This window comes from Thalassophryne amazonica, chromosome 3 (genome assembly GCF_902500255.1).
Source record: "Thalassophryne amazonica chromosome 3, fThaAma1.1, whole genome shotgun sequence".
Lineage (NCBI taxonomy): Eukaryota > Metazoa > Chordata > Actinopteri > Batrachoidiformes > Batrachoididae > Thalassophryne > Thalassophryne amazonica.
Genome location: NC_047105.1, coordinates 46,747,223 through 46,764,150, shown reverse-complemented (window position 1 = coordinate 46,764,150; position 16,928 = coordinate 46,747,223). Strand labels below are relative to the sequence as shown.

General features: G+C 41.9%; 1 protein-coding gene across 1 annotated transcript in view; it reads right to left on the bottom strand.

Moving 5' to 3' along the window:
* Window positions 1-5,954: 5,954 nt before the first annotated feature.
* The window catches only part of poc1a (POC1 centriolar protein A), a 116,383-nt gene continuing 105,409 nt past the window's right edge, over window positions 5,955-16,928 (bottom strand). The window contains exon 11 of the mRNA XM_034166171.1: window positions 5,955-6,378. Within this exon, the coding sequence (XP_034022062.1) occupies window positions 6,268-6,378 (111 nt within the window). The 3' untranslated portion in view covers window positions 5,955-6,267. The remainder of the gene's footprint in view (window positions 6,379-16,928) is intronic.

The following is a 16,928-nucleotide window of genomic DNA, read 5'->3' as shown; positions in this document are numbered from 1 at the left end:
TCTTCAGGTCAGTGGAGTGTCCTTGCCTCAAGTGGAGGAGTTTAAGTATCTCGGGGTTCACGAGTGAGGGACGGATGGAGCGTGAGATCGATAGACGGATCGGTGCAGCGTCTGCAGTGATGCGGTCGCTGTACCAGACCGTCGTGGTGAAGAGAGAGCTGAGTAGGGGGGCAAAGCTCTCGATTTACCGATCAATCTACGTTCCGATCCTCACCTATGGTCATGAGATTTGGCTCATGACCAAAAGGACAAGATCGTGAGTACAAGCGGCCGAGATGAGTTTCCTCCGCAGGGTGGCTGGGCGCTCCCTTAGAGATAGGGTGAGGAGCTCAGTCACTCGGGAGGAGCTCGGAGTCGAGCTGCGTCGAAAGGAGCCAGTTGAGGTGGCTCGGGCATCTTTTTCGGATGCCCCCTGGACGCCTCGCTGGAGAGGTGTTCCGGGCACGTCTCATCGAGAGGAGGCCCTGGGGAAGACCCAGGACACGCTGGAGGGACTACGTCTCTCGGCTGGCTTGGGAATGCCTTGGGGTTCCCCCGGAGGAGCTGGGGGAGGTGTGTGTGGATCGGGAGGTCTGGGCGGCTTTGCTTGAGCTGCTGCCCCCGCAACCCGACTCCGGATAAAGCGGTAGAAAATGGATGGATGGATGGATGGATAAACCTCAGATCACAGGCCCTCTGATCAGCTCCCTCCTTTGGAACAGCACAACAACATGTACACACATATTTCTACTTCCTACATCCAGAAAAATGAGTAATTTCTTCTTCTTTTCATTATTATTTGAGAGCCTTGTCATTCTTGCAGCTGCTCCTGTGTTTGCTCAGGGTCACAACAGCAGTTCCACGATGGATCTGCATGTTGATTTGGCGCAAGTTTTTTTGCCGCATGCCTTTCTAGATGTCCACGGAGAGCAGGACATGGATGGCAATGAACCAGAGACCCTCTGTGTGGGAAGTAAGCGCAGTAATTGCTTTGGACCACTGTGATCCATCTGATGGACTTTTTGTTCGTTTTCTAACTCTGCTTCAAAAATCATAAAAAAAAAAAAAAAAAAAAAAAAGGTTTTGTCTTTTATGGCTAAACAAACGATCATCTTCATTACTGCACTTGTAATGATTTTGTCCAACTTCCATATGTGGCATTGTCTGTGGCTCATCAAAATGCACAAGCAAAAACCTGACAAAGCTCTCTTGCCGTCAGGGTTGTTCCTCAAAACGGCAGTGTTTGTCATCAGATATGCTTCCACCGCTTTCCAACACAAATTACAACATGAAGCACTTAGAGTTGTAGCTCCAAGAATACACACTGGTAACAGATGATTTCAGAAAACCACTCTATTTTTCATCTCTCACACACACACACACACACACACACACACACACACACACACACACACACACACACACACACACACACACACACACACACACACACACACACACACACACACACACACAGAAATCTATGTATGGCAGCGAAACGTCCACCTGCTGTATCAATCTGTGGCCATCAGAGCAGCGTGGTGTCATTTCAATGGCATAAAGTCTTTTGGAACATCGCCCCATTTGGGGACGTTCAACGGCAAAAGAATCAAGCTGGCACAATGACCCAACACACCGAACTACAAAAACACAAACACACATATGTGCAGGCGAGCAGTGGCGGCGGCGGCGGCAGCAGCAGCAGCAGCAACAACCACAGCGCACCAGGAAAAACATATCCAGATGTTCCCCACACAGGATCACCAACCCCCCTCCACACACAGTCAGGATGAGGAGTTATTGAACCCACTCCTTTCAGCCCCTCCTCTCCTCAGCTCGTGCTCCTGGCAGGCAGTCGGAGGGAGGCCCACAGTGAAGGGAGCCGTTTTCTCTGGCATCGGTGTCTGTGTGCATATGTGTGTGTCCTCGGGCCTCAGACAGGAAGGAAGAGAGTGGGCCCAGCAGCACAGCTCCAGAATTCCGGTTTTGTTTTTCTTCTTTTTTCCATCAGTGCAAAGAGGGGAGGTCTTAAAGAAAAGAATATTTTCTCCTCTTCCTGACGCCACGCTGTTCTCAGAGTCACTCACAGCTACATCAGGCATCAGTGTGATTCACTGCACTGCTTTGTAAATATATTACAACTCTAAATATATTAAAGAAAAGAAGGAAACTGACAGAATAAGTTGCTTAGGTTCTGAGAGAAAAGTATGCAAGCTTTGCCTCAAACCCGTTGTATAAACTTACAAAAATAAAGAACTGATCTATCACTCATGACCAGGTTTCAGAAACGACTCGTGGGGGGTGAAACATTAGACTTTTATTTTATTCAGCTGTCGCCTCCAGGCTTTGGTAATAATTCCTCGCTCACACACTGGCAAAGGAAGGGTTGAACATTACTCGCTGCGAGCTGTGGATGACACAGCTCCGAGGACAATAAAGGACGGAAAGTCACGATTTCTTAAGCAAGTGCTGAGACTCTATGGACCAACCAGAGTGGGAAACTGTCTCCGAGGAACCAGTGAGATCATCGGTTTGGCAACGACTGTGAAAACAAACCGCTTTTTCTTTCACTCGCACGCTGGACACAGACAGCGCGCAGTGTTACGGAAGAACAGGAATGACTTCATCGCTCCGAGTCACAGAGAGGAATACAAGAACTTTTATTAAGAAAGTACAAAATAAATTACTGTCCCAGAATACAGGAGACTGAAGATCTTTACATATGAAACTGCAGGATTAACCAAAGACACAATCTGCTTTCAAAGTCTAGAATATCCCAGTTAAAGCCAATTTATATAAAGCACAAAAAAAAAAAACTGTCAACCACAAACTGCATAGAGGCTGTGACCATGGAAGATGTGTCAATACAATAAGCTGCCTAATTTAGTAAAATAACTTACTTGAACCATGACATTTTTTTCTGAATTTCTGCAAAACCACATCTCTGTGAAATGCAATGAAGGCTCATTGCATCTGGATAAAAACTTGAATTTCTGGGAATTTTCAGGAAAACCCCTCCTATATAAGTCTGGGACAAAGATGTAGAAGAAGAACAAAATTAGAAACTTCAGCTTATTGAGAAATTTTAGGCCAGAATCTGCTGTCTATAGCCTCTGTAGCTCCTGAGGTACAGCGAGGGGTGATTTCACTGGGGTCAAAGGTCAAAACAGGCATTTCCTGTCATTTTCAGGAAAAATGTTTAATTGGCGAGAACATAAACTCAGGACCTCTGAGTCCAAATCTGCTGTCTGGTCTCAGTGATCGTTGACATCAGAGTAATGAGTAACATTTTGTTGTTTTTGGTCATTACCATGGTAACACTGCTGACAAAACGTCCCATGAGCGCTCTGGTTCCCAATCTGGGGGCACAGACCCAACGCGGGGGTCTCCAAAGATTACAAAGGGATTGTGAGGTTTCATCTGCTCCGAAGTTGTTCAAAGTAGATATACAGATATTCCACAAACTTATTTAATGGATAATCAATAGGAATCAAAATATAACTATTAAAGGGGGAAAACGATACACAGTAAAGATGATGAGCATCAAGGATGGACAAGCTCAAGTTGCAACAGGCCAACAGTTTGTAGTTTGCAATTCCAAATACTCCAGCTGATTTTACAAATTGTCAATTGATTTCTCAGTCTTTCAACGGGTGTGATGGCAAACAGGAACACCACACTTTCTATTTGTATCACGAGACTGAAAAAGTGTCATACTGTTGAGCGAGTATAAAAGCAAATAAATATAATGTGTCAGTTTAGTGCATGTGCATGAATTATGGGGGGGACAAGGTTTTTACCGTGACCTAATTTTAAGCAGACCACAAGGGACACAGACTGTTCATGTGTGAAGTGAGTACTAATAGTGAGCACTGAAAGCATTCTAGCTGAAACAGAATCAGTCATTAATTCACTTTTTTTTTTAAAAAAGCTGCAGGGACCTACTGGTGGAAACACAGCACAAATATTAGATTCGTGCAGTTTGTACTAAAAATTACAGAAATTTGAAAATCAGCAACAGCTCCGGGCATTCATTTCTGGACAGGGAATATTTTAAAATCATGTGGTCTCGTGTGCATTTAAACTTTGTTAAAACTATTATGAGGGTATTAAATTGTGTTACCAGTTGACTCCAGCGTTACATGCGAGGAATTCACCAAGGGGAAATCACCTAGAGCAGTGAATGTTTGAAGCAAAAACCCTAAAACTGTTGATCCTCCACGGCACATGACCTGCTGTAGCCGAGAGACTGTGGTAGAACGGAAAATAGAACGGTGCAACCATCATGTGTGAATCGGCACACGTGGAAATGTGTACAACCCCTGGCAAAAATTATGGAATCACCGGCCTCGGAGGATGTTCATTCAGTTGTTTAATTTTGTAGAAAAAAAGCAGATCACAGACATGACACAAAACTAAAGTCATTTCAAATGGCAACTTTCTGGCTTTAAGAAACACTATAAGAAATGAAGAAAAAACGATTGTGGCAGTCAGTAACGGTTACTTTTTTAGACCAAGCAGAGGAAAAAAATATGGAATCACTCAATTCTGAGTAAAAAATTATGGAATCACCCTGTAAATTTTCATCCCCAAAACTAACACCTGCATCATATCAGATCTGCTCGTTAGTCTGCATCTAAAAAGGAGTGATCACACCTTGGAGAGCTGTTGCACCAAGTGGACTGACATGAATCATGGCTCAAACACGAGAGATGTCAATTGAAACAAAGGAGAGGCTTATCAAACTCTTAAAAGAGGGTAAATCATCACGCAATGTTGCAAAAGATGTTGGTTGTTCACAGTCAGCTGTGTCTAAACTCTGGACCAAATACAAACAACATGGGAAGGTTGTTAAAGGCAAACATACTGGTAGACCAAGGAAGACATCAAAGCGTCAAGACAGAAAACTTAAAGCAATAAGTCTCAAAAATCGAAAAATGCACAACAAAACAAATGAGGAACGAATGGGAGGAAACTGGAGTCAACGTCTGTGACCGAACTGTAAGAAACCGCCTAAAGGAAATGGGATTTACATACAGAAAAGCTAAACAAAAGCCATCATTAACACCTAAACAGAAAAAAAAACAAGGTTACAATGGGCTAAGGAAAAGCAATCGTGGACTGTGGATGACTGGATGAAAGTCATATTCAGTGATGAATCTCGAATCTGCATTGGGCAAGGTGATGATGCTGGAACTTTTGTTTGGTGCCGTTCCAATGAGATTTATAAAGATGACTGCCTGAAGAGAACATGTAAATTTCCACAGTCATTGATGATATGGGGCTGCATGTCAGGTAAAGTCACTGGGGAGATGGCTGTCATTACATCATCAATAAATGCACAAGTTTACGTTGATATTTTGGACAACTGAAAGGATGTTTGAGGATGATTAAATCATTTTTCAAGATGATAATGCATCTTGCCATAGAGCAAAAACTGTGAAAACATTCCTTGCAAAAAGACACATAGGGTCAATGTCATGGCATAGGGTCAATGTCAACAAGCAGATCTGATTTGATGCAGGTGTTAGTTTGGGAGATGAAAATTTACAGGGTGATTCCATAATTTATTCCTCAGAATTGAGTGATTCCATATTTTTTTCCTCTGCTTGGTCTAAAAAAGTAACCGTTACTGACTGTCACAATCTTTTTTTCTTGATTTCTTATAGTGTTTCTTAAAGCCAGAAAGTTGCCATTTGAAATGACTTTAGTTTTGTGTCATGTCTGTGATCTGCTTTTTTTCTACAAAATTAAACAACTGAATGAACATCATCCGAGGCCAGTGATTCCATAATTTTTGCCAGGGGTTGTATATGCAGACTTCTTTCATGTATGTGCAGGGTTAGGCAGGCAGCCGTACACACACACACACACACACACACACACACACACACACACACACACACACACACACACACACACACACACACACACACACACACACACACACACACACACACACACACACACACACACACACACACACACACAGAGTGTCAGGTCCTTTGTCAGCAGAAAAGGCAGTTGGATCTCAGCACTGTTGTAGAGAATCTCCTTCACTTCTCATATCTCTTTATAAAATATCCAGACAGTGAATGTCAACAGTAAGGCTCAGTGCGCTTTTTAAAAACATCTGTTAAACAGTTCAGGTTAACTCTGTGTGCACAAAGTCACACTATCAATGCAATCCAACAGCACTGACGGGGCAGCGTGTGTGTGGGTGTTTGCCTTTGGTGCTGGTGACTCTGTTTCCCCGACGCCACAACCTCTTCTCCGACACTGCAGACTTTAGGCCTCCTCTCTTTTCTGGAGAAGCAGACCCAACTCCACTTGGTTTTCCAAACACTCCTTGAGCTTGTTCTCTGTCAGCGTCAGTCGGTGCTCAAGGAGAGAAACCGTCTGCGTGGATGTAGAGAGAGGAGAAATTGGACAGAAATGGTCAGAAAAGAGAGACGGACAGTTAAAAGAGAACAGTAAAGAAGAGAAGGAGCATGTTCGATGGCTGCACAGCCTCAGTCTGTCAGTAATAACTGTGAGGCTGCGTTTGTGACAATCAAATCAAATCAAATCAATTTCATTTATATAGCGCCAAATCACAAAACAGTTGCCCCAAGGCGCTTCATATTGCAAGGCAAAGCCATACAATAATTACAGAAAAACCCCAACTGTCAAAACGACCCCCTGTGAGCAAGCACTTGGCGACAGTGGGAAGGAAAAACTCCCTTTTAACAGGAAGAAACCTCCAGCAGAACCAGGCTCAGGGAGGGGCAGTCTTCTGCTGGGACTGGTTGGGGCTGAGGGAGAGAACCAGGAGAAAGACATGCTGTGGAGGGGAGCAGAAATCAATCACTAATGATTAAATGCAGAGTGGTGCATACAGAGCAAAAAGAGAAAGAAACATTCAGTGCATCATGGGAACCCCCCAGCAGTCTAAGTCTATAGCAGCATAACTAAGGGATGGTTCAGGGTCACCTGATCCAGCCCTAACTATAAGCTTTAGCAAAAAGGAAAGTTTTAAGCCTAATCTTAAAAGTAGAGAGGGTGTCTGTCTCCCTGATCTGAATTGGGAGCTGGTTCCAGAGGAGAGGAGCCTGAAAGCTGAAGGCTCTGCCTCCCATTCTACTCTTACAAACCCTAGGAACTACAAGTAAGCATGCAGTCTGAGAGCGAAGCGCTCTATTGGGGTGATATGGTACTATGAGGTCCCTAAGATAAGATGGGACCTGATTATTCAAAACCTTATAAGTAAGAAGAAGAATTTTAAATTCTATTCTAGAATTAACAGGAAGCCAATGAAGAGAGGCCAATATGGGTGAGATATGCTCTCTCCTTCTAGTCCCTGTCAGTACTCTAGCTGCAGCATTTTGAATTAACTGAAGGCTTTTCAGGGAACTTTTAGGACACCCTGATAATAATGAATTACAATAGTCCAGCCTAGAGGAAATAAATGCATGAATTAGTTTTTCAGCATCACTCTGAGACAAGACCTTTCTAATTTTAGAGATATTGCGCAAATGCAAAAAAGCAGTCCTACAGATTTGTTTAATATGCGCATTGAATGACATATCCTGATCAAAAATGACTCCAAGATTTCTCACAGTATTACTAGAGGTCAGGGTAATGCCATCCAGAGTAAGGATCTGGTTAGACACCATGTTTCTAAGATTTGTGGGGCCAAGTACAATAACTTCAGTTTTATCTGAGTTTAAAAGCAGGAAATTAGAGGTCATCCATGTCTTTATGTCTGTAAGACAATCCTGCAGTTTAGCTAACTGGTGTGTGTCCTCTGGCTTCATGGATAGATAAAACTGGGTATCATCTGCGTAACAATGAAAATTTAAGCAATGCTGTCTAATAATACTGCCTAAGGGAAGCATGTTTAAAGTGAATAAAATTGGTCCTAGCACAGAACCTTGTGGAACTCCATAATTAACCTTAGTCTGTGAAGAAGATTCCCCATTTACATGAACAAATTGTAATCTATTAGATAAATATGATTCAAACCACCGCAGCGCAGTGCCTTTAATACCTATGGCATGCTCTACTCTCTGTAATAAAATTTTATGGTCAACATTATCAAAAGCAGCACTGAGGTCTAACAGAACAAGCACAGAGATGAGTCTACTGTCTGAGGCCATAAGAAGATCATTTGTAACCTTCACTAATGCTGTTTCTGTACTATGATGAATTCTAAACCCTGACTGAAACTCTTCAAATAGACCATTCCTCTGCAGATGATCAGTTAGCTGTTTTACAACTACCCTTTCAAGAATTTCTGAGAGAAAAGGAAGGTTGGAGATTGGCCTATAATTAGCTAAGATAGCTGGGTCAAGTGATGGCTTTTTAAGTAATGGTTTAATTACTGCCACCTTAAAAGCCTGTGGTACATAGCCAACTAATAAAGATAGATTGATCATATTTAAGATCGAAGCATTAATTAATGGTAGGGCTTCCTTGAGCAGCCTGGTAGGAATGGGGTCTAATAGACATGTTGATGGTTTGGAGGACGTAACTAATGAAAATAACTCAGACAGAACAATCGGAGAGAAAGAGTCTAACCAAATACCGGCATCACTGAAAGCAGCCAAAGAGAACGATATGTCTTTGGGATGGTTATGAGTAATTTTTTCTCTAATAGTTAAAATTTTATTAGCAAAGAAAGTCATGAAGTCATTACTAGTTAAAGTTAAAGGAATACTCGGCTCAATAGAGCTCTGACTCTTTGTCAGCCTGGCTACAGTGCTGAAAAGAACAACAGACTCTTTTTCCAGGCTAAGTGAAGATCTTCTAAATTAGTGAGACGCCATTTCCTCTCCAACTTACGGGTTATCTGCTTTAAGCTGCGAGTTTGTGAGTTATACAACGGAGTCAGGCACTTCTGATTTAAGGCTCTCTTTTTCAGAGGAGCTACAGCATCCAAAGTTGTCCTCAATGAGGATATAAAACTAGTGATGAGATAATCTATCTCACTCACAGAGTTTAGGTAGCTACTCTGCCCTGTGTTAGTATATGGCATTGGAGAACATAAAGAAGGAATCATATCCTTAAACCTAGTTACAGCGCTTTCTGAAAGACTTCTACTGTAATGAAACTTATTCCCCACTGCTGGGTAGTCCATCAGAGTAAATGTAAAGAAGGGGGTTTTCAGTGAATACTGTTAAGTCTTCAATTTCCATACCATAAGTCAGAACAAGATCTAAGGTATGATTAAAGTGGTGGGTGGACTCATTTACATTTTAAGCAAAGCCAATCGAGTCTAACAATAGATTAAATGCAGTGTTGAAGCTGTCATTCTCAGCATCTGTGTGGATGTTAAAATCGCCCACTATAATTATCTTATCTGAGCTAAGCACTAAGTCAGACAAAAGGTCCGCAAATTCACTGAGAAACTCACAGTAACGACCAGGAGGACGATAGATAACAACAAATAAAACTGGTTTTTGGGACTTCCAATTTGGATGGACAAGACTAAGAGACAAGCTTTTAAACAAATTAAAGCTCTGTCTGGGTTTTTGGTTAATTAATAAGCTGGAGTGGAAGATTGCTGCTAATCCTACGCCTCGGCCCGTGCTACGAGCGTTCTGGCAGTTAGTGTGACTCGGGGGTGTTGACTCATTTTAGCTAACATATTCATCCTGCTGTAACCAGGTTTCTGTAAGGCAGAATAAATCAATATGTTGATCAATTATTATATAATTTACTAACAGGGACTTAGAAGAGAGAGATCTAATGTTTAACAGACCACATTAACTGTTTTAGTCTGTGGTGCAGTTGAAGGTGCTATATTATTTTTTCTTTTTGAATTTTTATGCTTAAATAGATTTTTACTGGTTGTTGGTGGTCTGGGAGTAGGCACCGTCTCTACAGGGATGGGGTAATGAGGGGATGGCAGGGGGAGAGAAGCTACAGAGAGGTGTGTAAGACTACAACCCTGCTTCCTGGTCCCAACCCTGGATAGTCACGGTTTGGAGGATTTAAGAAAATTGGCCAGATTTCTAGAAATGAGAGCTGCTCCATCCAAAGTGGGATGGATGCCGTCTCTCCTAACAAGACCAGGTTTTCCCCAGAAGCTTTGCCAATTATCTATGAAGCCCACCTCATTTTTTTTTTCAATCCAGCTGATGACTGCTGATCAGCCTGATTTGAGAACACCACAGTCTCTGCGTGTGGCACACACGTGCTCTCATTTGTTTTCAAACATTTGCAGAAAAATAGAGAGGCCCAGTGGATGCTATCGGAGATACTCCACGGTCATGTGTGGGAAGCGTGATCACAGAGCAACATATTTTATGCTCTCTGCATCCTCCAGCAGTGGTAGGATTTTAAGCCTTTGTTTTATTTTGCTGAAACATGCTTGACATGTTGTTGAGAGGACAAAGATGTAGATCCAGGAGTTAATCATCACTCTGAGATGTGTTATCTATCTAGGATATCTAATTCTGTCGACTGAAAAACAAACACGCTTTGATCAAAACCAGAAATTAAGAGCGTGTTCCAGTTGTACTCTGTGGTTTGAATTTCCCAGTTATGCCCTGAAGTTGGAATTCCAATTTAACTTATTTGGACACCACATACATCAAATTCACAATCAAAGATGGTTGCTCCAAGCGTCAACGGTAGTAAAAGCTCTGCATTTTGTTTTGTTCAGTACCATCTTTCTGCTGTCTGTAGACATGTTGCTATGGTATTTTCATGTGTGACATACTGTGTAATGTGTTCTTTATCAAGTGTTGCCACTAATACTGGCTAACCTGGTAGATGTTGCAAACAATGACTGGCTTCCGAGCAGTAAATTAAAACACTACTGGAATTTCTGCACCATTTGTCCTCTTCCATGAGGTCTCTTTGGTGGTACACTATACTCTAAATGACTGGAAGCATCCAATTTATTTTCCCATTTGCAGTGTTGTGTGGAAACTGGAACGTGACACTATTCCCAGTCACAATTTACAACTTTAGAAGGAAATTGAATGGAATGTAAATGTGAATGCTGGTCTGGATTCAGACAGAGATCCAGATCTGGTAGATGGTTGGGCCTTGGTGGAGGTAGGCACTTTAAAAAGTACAGAGTGTGAACGTCATCTAAACCTGTGTTTATCAGTGGTTCCGTTTTCAGGTTTGTCAGAGAAGATTGCTTTTCCATCCAGTGTTACCTTTTCTGTGACTTTCATAAGTTGGTCTCTGTTCATCTGTTTGGTGCCAGGATTAATCAAAAACTATGGAACAGATTTTTATGAAATTCTATGGTAACACTGGTTGTTATGAGAAAAAGGACCTGTTAAATTAGGATCAAAATAAAAATCCAGCAGTGGTCCACATTTTAAATATTACAAGACGTAATATGTATATCTTTATAATAAATACATTAATTGTTGTTGTCCATTCAGCTGCTCCCTTTTTGTTCGGGGTCGCCACAGCGGCTAGAGCCAGATCCGCACTGGTATTTGGCACAGGTTTTACGCAGGATGCCCTTCCTGACGCAACTCCAGCTTTACCTGGAGAAACACACAGCCGCTGGTGTTCCAAAGAGGTCTCCCATCCAAGTAGTAACCAGATGCCGCACTGCTTAGCATCTGAGATCTGATGGGATCAGGCTTAGACAGAGCAGACCGGCTGCTCAATAAATACATTAATTAATAAGTTTAAAATAAGACAACAGAGTGCTTATGTGCCATCACTTGACTTCCCAGAAATGCAATTTGGTCGAGATCCACAGAAAAATGCTGCTGGTTCACAGGTATAGACTCTAATGAGGACCACTCAAACAACTATATTTCCTACAACAAACAGGCAAATGTGTGTAGTTTTCATATTACAGACTAATTTAATGACTTTTTGCAGATTCTCCCCCCCCCCCCCAAAAAAAAAACAATAACAAAAAAAAAAAAAAAACTGCCAAGGTGTCTGGGAAGTAAGACAAAGAAAGCTGTGAAAAATCCAAAGAGATTTCCAGAAGAAAAGTGAAATAAACACAATGAAACCCCATTAGCTCAATCTGTGAAGTAAAATGGATATATGAAAATGAGGGAATGAGTGTCAGAACAAATTTAAGATATGGGTACAATCTGTCACAGTGCAAGAACAGAAATGCTGTTCTAATGAAGAAACATGTTGGAAAGCAGCCACAGAAAACCAAAAAGGACAAACGTTTGAATGAAGCATTAATTGTCTGAAAACAGTGCAGCTGTGGCAAATCTCAGCCTGGAGCTGTTTACTGAGATAATGATACCTGGTAACATTACAGGCCTTAAATATACAGTAATTAAGAGCTGCATAACATCTCATAATTGTAATATGAACAAGTGCAATACATATTTTAGGCAATAAAACTACTCCTGGCAATGCTGTTTTAGGTGGTGCTGTACAATTTACACTAAAATCTGGCTTTTCAGACAGTACACCTATCAATGAGGTTTGTCATGTGATAATTCATTAGTTTTAAAGAAACAGAAAAAAATTTCAGAAAGTCTCAGTCTTGATAAAGACCAAAGATTGTTTCATAAATCCAATAACTATTTTTACTTTTGTCTGACCCCATTTCCTCAGGTTCACCACAGCGGCTCCAGTACAGATTCCCACTGGGAACTTGCCCAAGTGTTACACTGGATTCCCGTCCTGATGCAACTCCAGTTGTACTGTACATGGAGAAATGTTCTCAGACCTGACTGGATCAGGTAGGCTCAGAGAGCAAGGGTTCATGTTGTGCCCCGCCACATCCATGACACTACGGAGCTGCCTTGGGGCCTAGATGGCAACCACCCAGTCCTTTCTCTAGCCACAGGGTCAAACTGTTGGACCTGATGTTCCCTCATAGCGCAAGTGATACTCCTCATCTGAGTGTCCCTATGTAACCATTTGTTTGGCATGTAGTCTTTTCAGTGGTCCCCAAGGATACCCCGAAAAGACCTGGTTCCAAAGACATCCAGTTTTCACTTTGGGTCACTGGTTAACATCCAAGCCTCACAAGTATACAGCAAGGCAGGAAGCATCAGGACCCTAAAGACTTGGATCATTGTTCTCCTGCTTATCCAACTAATAATCCAGAACCCGAATGCATTCTGCTTGGAGTTACAATCAAAGAGAGGAAATGACAAAACCACTTCAGACAAACTGGATTCAAAGTGCCTACTTTTTCCTTTAATAATGATTTAAACATACAACTAGTCAAAAAAGTGGAAGGTTTCAGTTTTCTGTTGACTGTTTCAGCACTACACCAAACCCAAGACACTGTAAGCAACCTGCTGCACAGAATCTGCAACACAGTCCAATAATCCAGCTTTCTTTCTGGTTAATACAGTGATTCCCGCCATGTCAGGCAACATAGGAAAGACAGGGTTTGTATTTCCTCTTTCTTTCTGGTCTCTGTTTCCTAGATCTATACTACCCTGTTTATGTTACAAACCTGATACGGCTGTTCAAACCTCAGACCAGTTACGGGTTGTGTGGTTATTCTGCACGTGTCCCCAGGCAGCTGCAACATTAGCACAGCCTATAGCTTTCATCTGGAGTGGAAACCAGATATTTATACTCCTAAATATAAAGCCTAGTGTTTTACTTTTCTCAACTGAACAAGGAATACTCTTTTGCCCTGAGCATTATTGGCCCATGTTACAAAGATTCATAGCTGTGGTATGACCTGTACTACAATAACCTGAAAGGCAAGTAAACCAATGCTGGTTCTCGTTACAAATGTGAATTCACTTTTAACTAGCTAACAGCTGATTGATAAGAAACAAGCGCAAAGAAGGCTCAAACAAGGTAGACTGGATTTTATGGTATAGCAAAATTTTTTTGGGGGGGGGGGGGGGGGGTGTTAATACAATATTGTGTACAAGCAACATATGCACATGTACAGACGCTGAATGTAACCTTTAAATCTGAATTTCAAAAACTAACTTATTCACTTGTGTCTTTATATGTGCCAATACTACACTCAACAAAAATATAAATGCAACACTTTTGGTTTTGCTCCCATTTTATATGAGATGAACTCAAAGATTTAAAACTTTTTCCACATACACAATATCACCATTTCCCTCAAATATTGTTCACAAACCAGTCTAAATCTGTGATAGTGAGCACTTCTCCTTTGCTGAGATAATCCATCCCACCTCACAAGTGTGCCATATCAAGATGCTGATTAGACACCATGATTAGTGCACAGGTGTGCCTTAGACTGTCCACAATAAAAGGCCACTCTGAAAGGTGCAGTTTTGTTTTATTGGGGGGGGGGGGGGGGATACCAGTCAGTATCTGGTGTGACCACCATTTGCCTCATGCAGTGCAACACATCTCCTTCGCATAGAGTTGATCAGGTTGTCAATTGTGGCCTGTGGAATGTTGGTCCACTCCTCTTCAATGGCTGTGCGAAGTTGCTGGATATTGGCAGGAACTGGTACACGCTGTCGTATACGCCGGTCCAGAGCATCCCAAACATGCTCAATGGGTGACATGTCCGGTGAGTATGCCGGCCATGCAAGAACTGGGACATTTTCAGCTTCCAAGAATTGTGTACAGATCCTTGCAACATGGGGCCGTGCATTATCCTGCTGCAACATGAGGTGATGTTCTTGGATGTATGGCACAACAATGGGCCTCAGGATCTCGTCACGGTATCTCTGTGCATTTAAAATACCATCAATAAAATGCACCTGTGTTCTTCGTCCATAACAGACGCTTGCCCATACCATAACCCCACCGCCACCATGGGCCACTCAATCCACAACACTGAAATCAGAAAACCGCTCACCCACACAACGCCACACACTCTGTCTGCCATCTGCCCTGAACAGTGTGAACTGGGATTCATCCGTGAAGAGAACACCTCTCCAACATGCCAAACGCCAGCGAATGTGAGCATTTGCCCACTCAAGTCGGTTACGACGACGAACTGGAGTCAGGTCGAGACCCCGATGAGGACGACGAGCATCCAGATGAGCTTCCCTGAGACGGTTTCTGACAGTTTGTGCAGAAATTCTTTGGTTATGCAAACCGATTGTTTCAGCAGCTGTCCGAGTGGCTGGTCTCAGACGATCTTAGAGGTGAACATGCTGGATGTGGAGGTCCTGGGCTGGTGTGGTTACACGTGGTCTGCGGTTGTGAGGCTGGTTGGATGTACTGCCAAATTCTCTGAAACGACTTTGGAGACGGCTTATGGTAGAGAAATGAACATTCAATACACAAGCAACAGCTCTGGTTGACATTCCTGCTGTCAGCATGCCAATTGCAGGCTCCCTCAAATCTTGCGACATCTGTGGCATTGTGCTGTGTGATAAAACTGCACCTTTCAGAGTGGCCTTTTATTGTGGGCAGTCTAAGGCACACCTGTGCACTAATCATGGTGTCTAATCAGTATCTTGATATGGCACACCTGTGAGGTGGGATGGATTATCTCAGCAAAGGAGAAGTGCTCACTATCACAGATTTAGACTGGTTTGTGAACAATATTTGAGGGAAACGGTGATATTGTATATGTGGAAAACGTTTTAGATCTTTGAGTTCATCTCATACAAAATGGGAGCAAAACCAAAAGTTGCGTTTTTATTTTTGTTGAGTGCAAATGAAACGTTTCAAAACATTTCTTTTTAATCAGTTGGTGAAGTACTGATGCTCAATTCACCTGCGCTCTTGATGTTTTCCTCTTGACAGACTCCAGAATAATGTTTGAAACAGGTTTTGAAATACTTCAGAACAATGTTTCGAGTTATCAGTCATCAATTTGTAGAACCAATGAAACATTTCAGCCTATCCCCAACCACACATTCGGTCAATGGTTAATTCCAATTTTTGTTTCCTGTTTTGTTGTGTATTTCACTGAGTATCTGCCATACAGTCTGTGGTATTTGACCACATAATGGGCATCATGTCTCCCCTTGTGGTTACTAGCTTACTAGCTGGGCGGAATGCAGGGACGAACACACACACACACACAGGGTGCCAATGTTCACGAGGCAAACAGCATGTGAAAATCAACCACAGCTGTTTATAATTTTTGAAAATTTATCCAACATCTATGAACCACCCATCACTTGTTAACCGATGTTTGTGACTGCAGGTGCATCCTCTGTCCATCAGGCAGGTGGCACTATGTCTATGGGAGCTTACATATGCAATGCAAAGTTGCTTTTTTCATCAATCTGGTGCACTCAAGTTCACCAGATGTAATAGCATTTGTCCCCATGATATGCTCTTTAAATTAGGCGAATTACAACATGTTATTATTTATGATTTTTGATCATCACAAAAGATGACTGGGATTGACTAACTCCCCCATACACTCATTCAACAATGTTTTTGCTGTGCAAACCCGATGGTGTTACTAGTGCAGGAAGTTACTTATTTACATCCAACATTTATTAATGTCTAATTTGATGCCTATTCTTCAACAATAACATAATGTACCACAACAAATAATCAACATTTAAATGTGCATTAACAGTACTGAGCAACCATTATCTTGATATGACACCACACCAGCAGTGACATTAATTCTAACTGTATCCGACAAGCCTACCTTTATCTATGTGTGCTTCTATGAATGTCACGTTATATCTCAGAGCTGGTGTTTGCACTTGTCTTAATTATGGTGTCAAATAAACTGAAGGATAAAAGTTTCTACAGGCTTTAATGAACATTTTGTCAGAAACTTAAACAATACCATGGCAAAGACCAAAAACAACTACATGTACCCATAATTAAGATCTCAGTAACTGCTAAGGTGAAGAAGCAAGGAACCCCAAGTTTTGAGATTCTCCCAATAATTTCAATTGAGAAAAAAAATGCCAATTGAGAAAGATAGGATAATATGCGGATGTCACTTACACTTGAATTGGCAAATGAAACAGAGCAATCCATTCAAGATTCTTCATAATTGAGAGGAAGAAGTTGAAAGGAAGGCTTAGTGTGGTGCTGTGGTGTACTTCAGGCTAAGTGTGAAAGGACATGTGAGA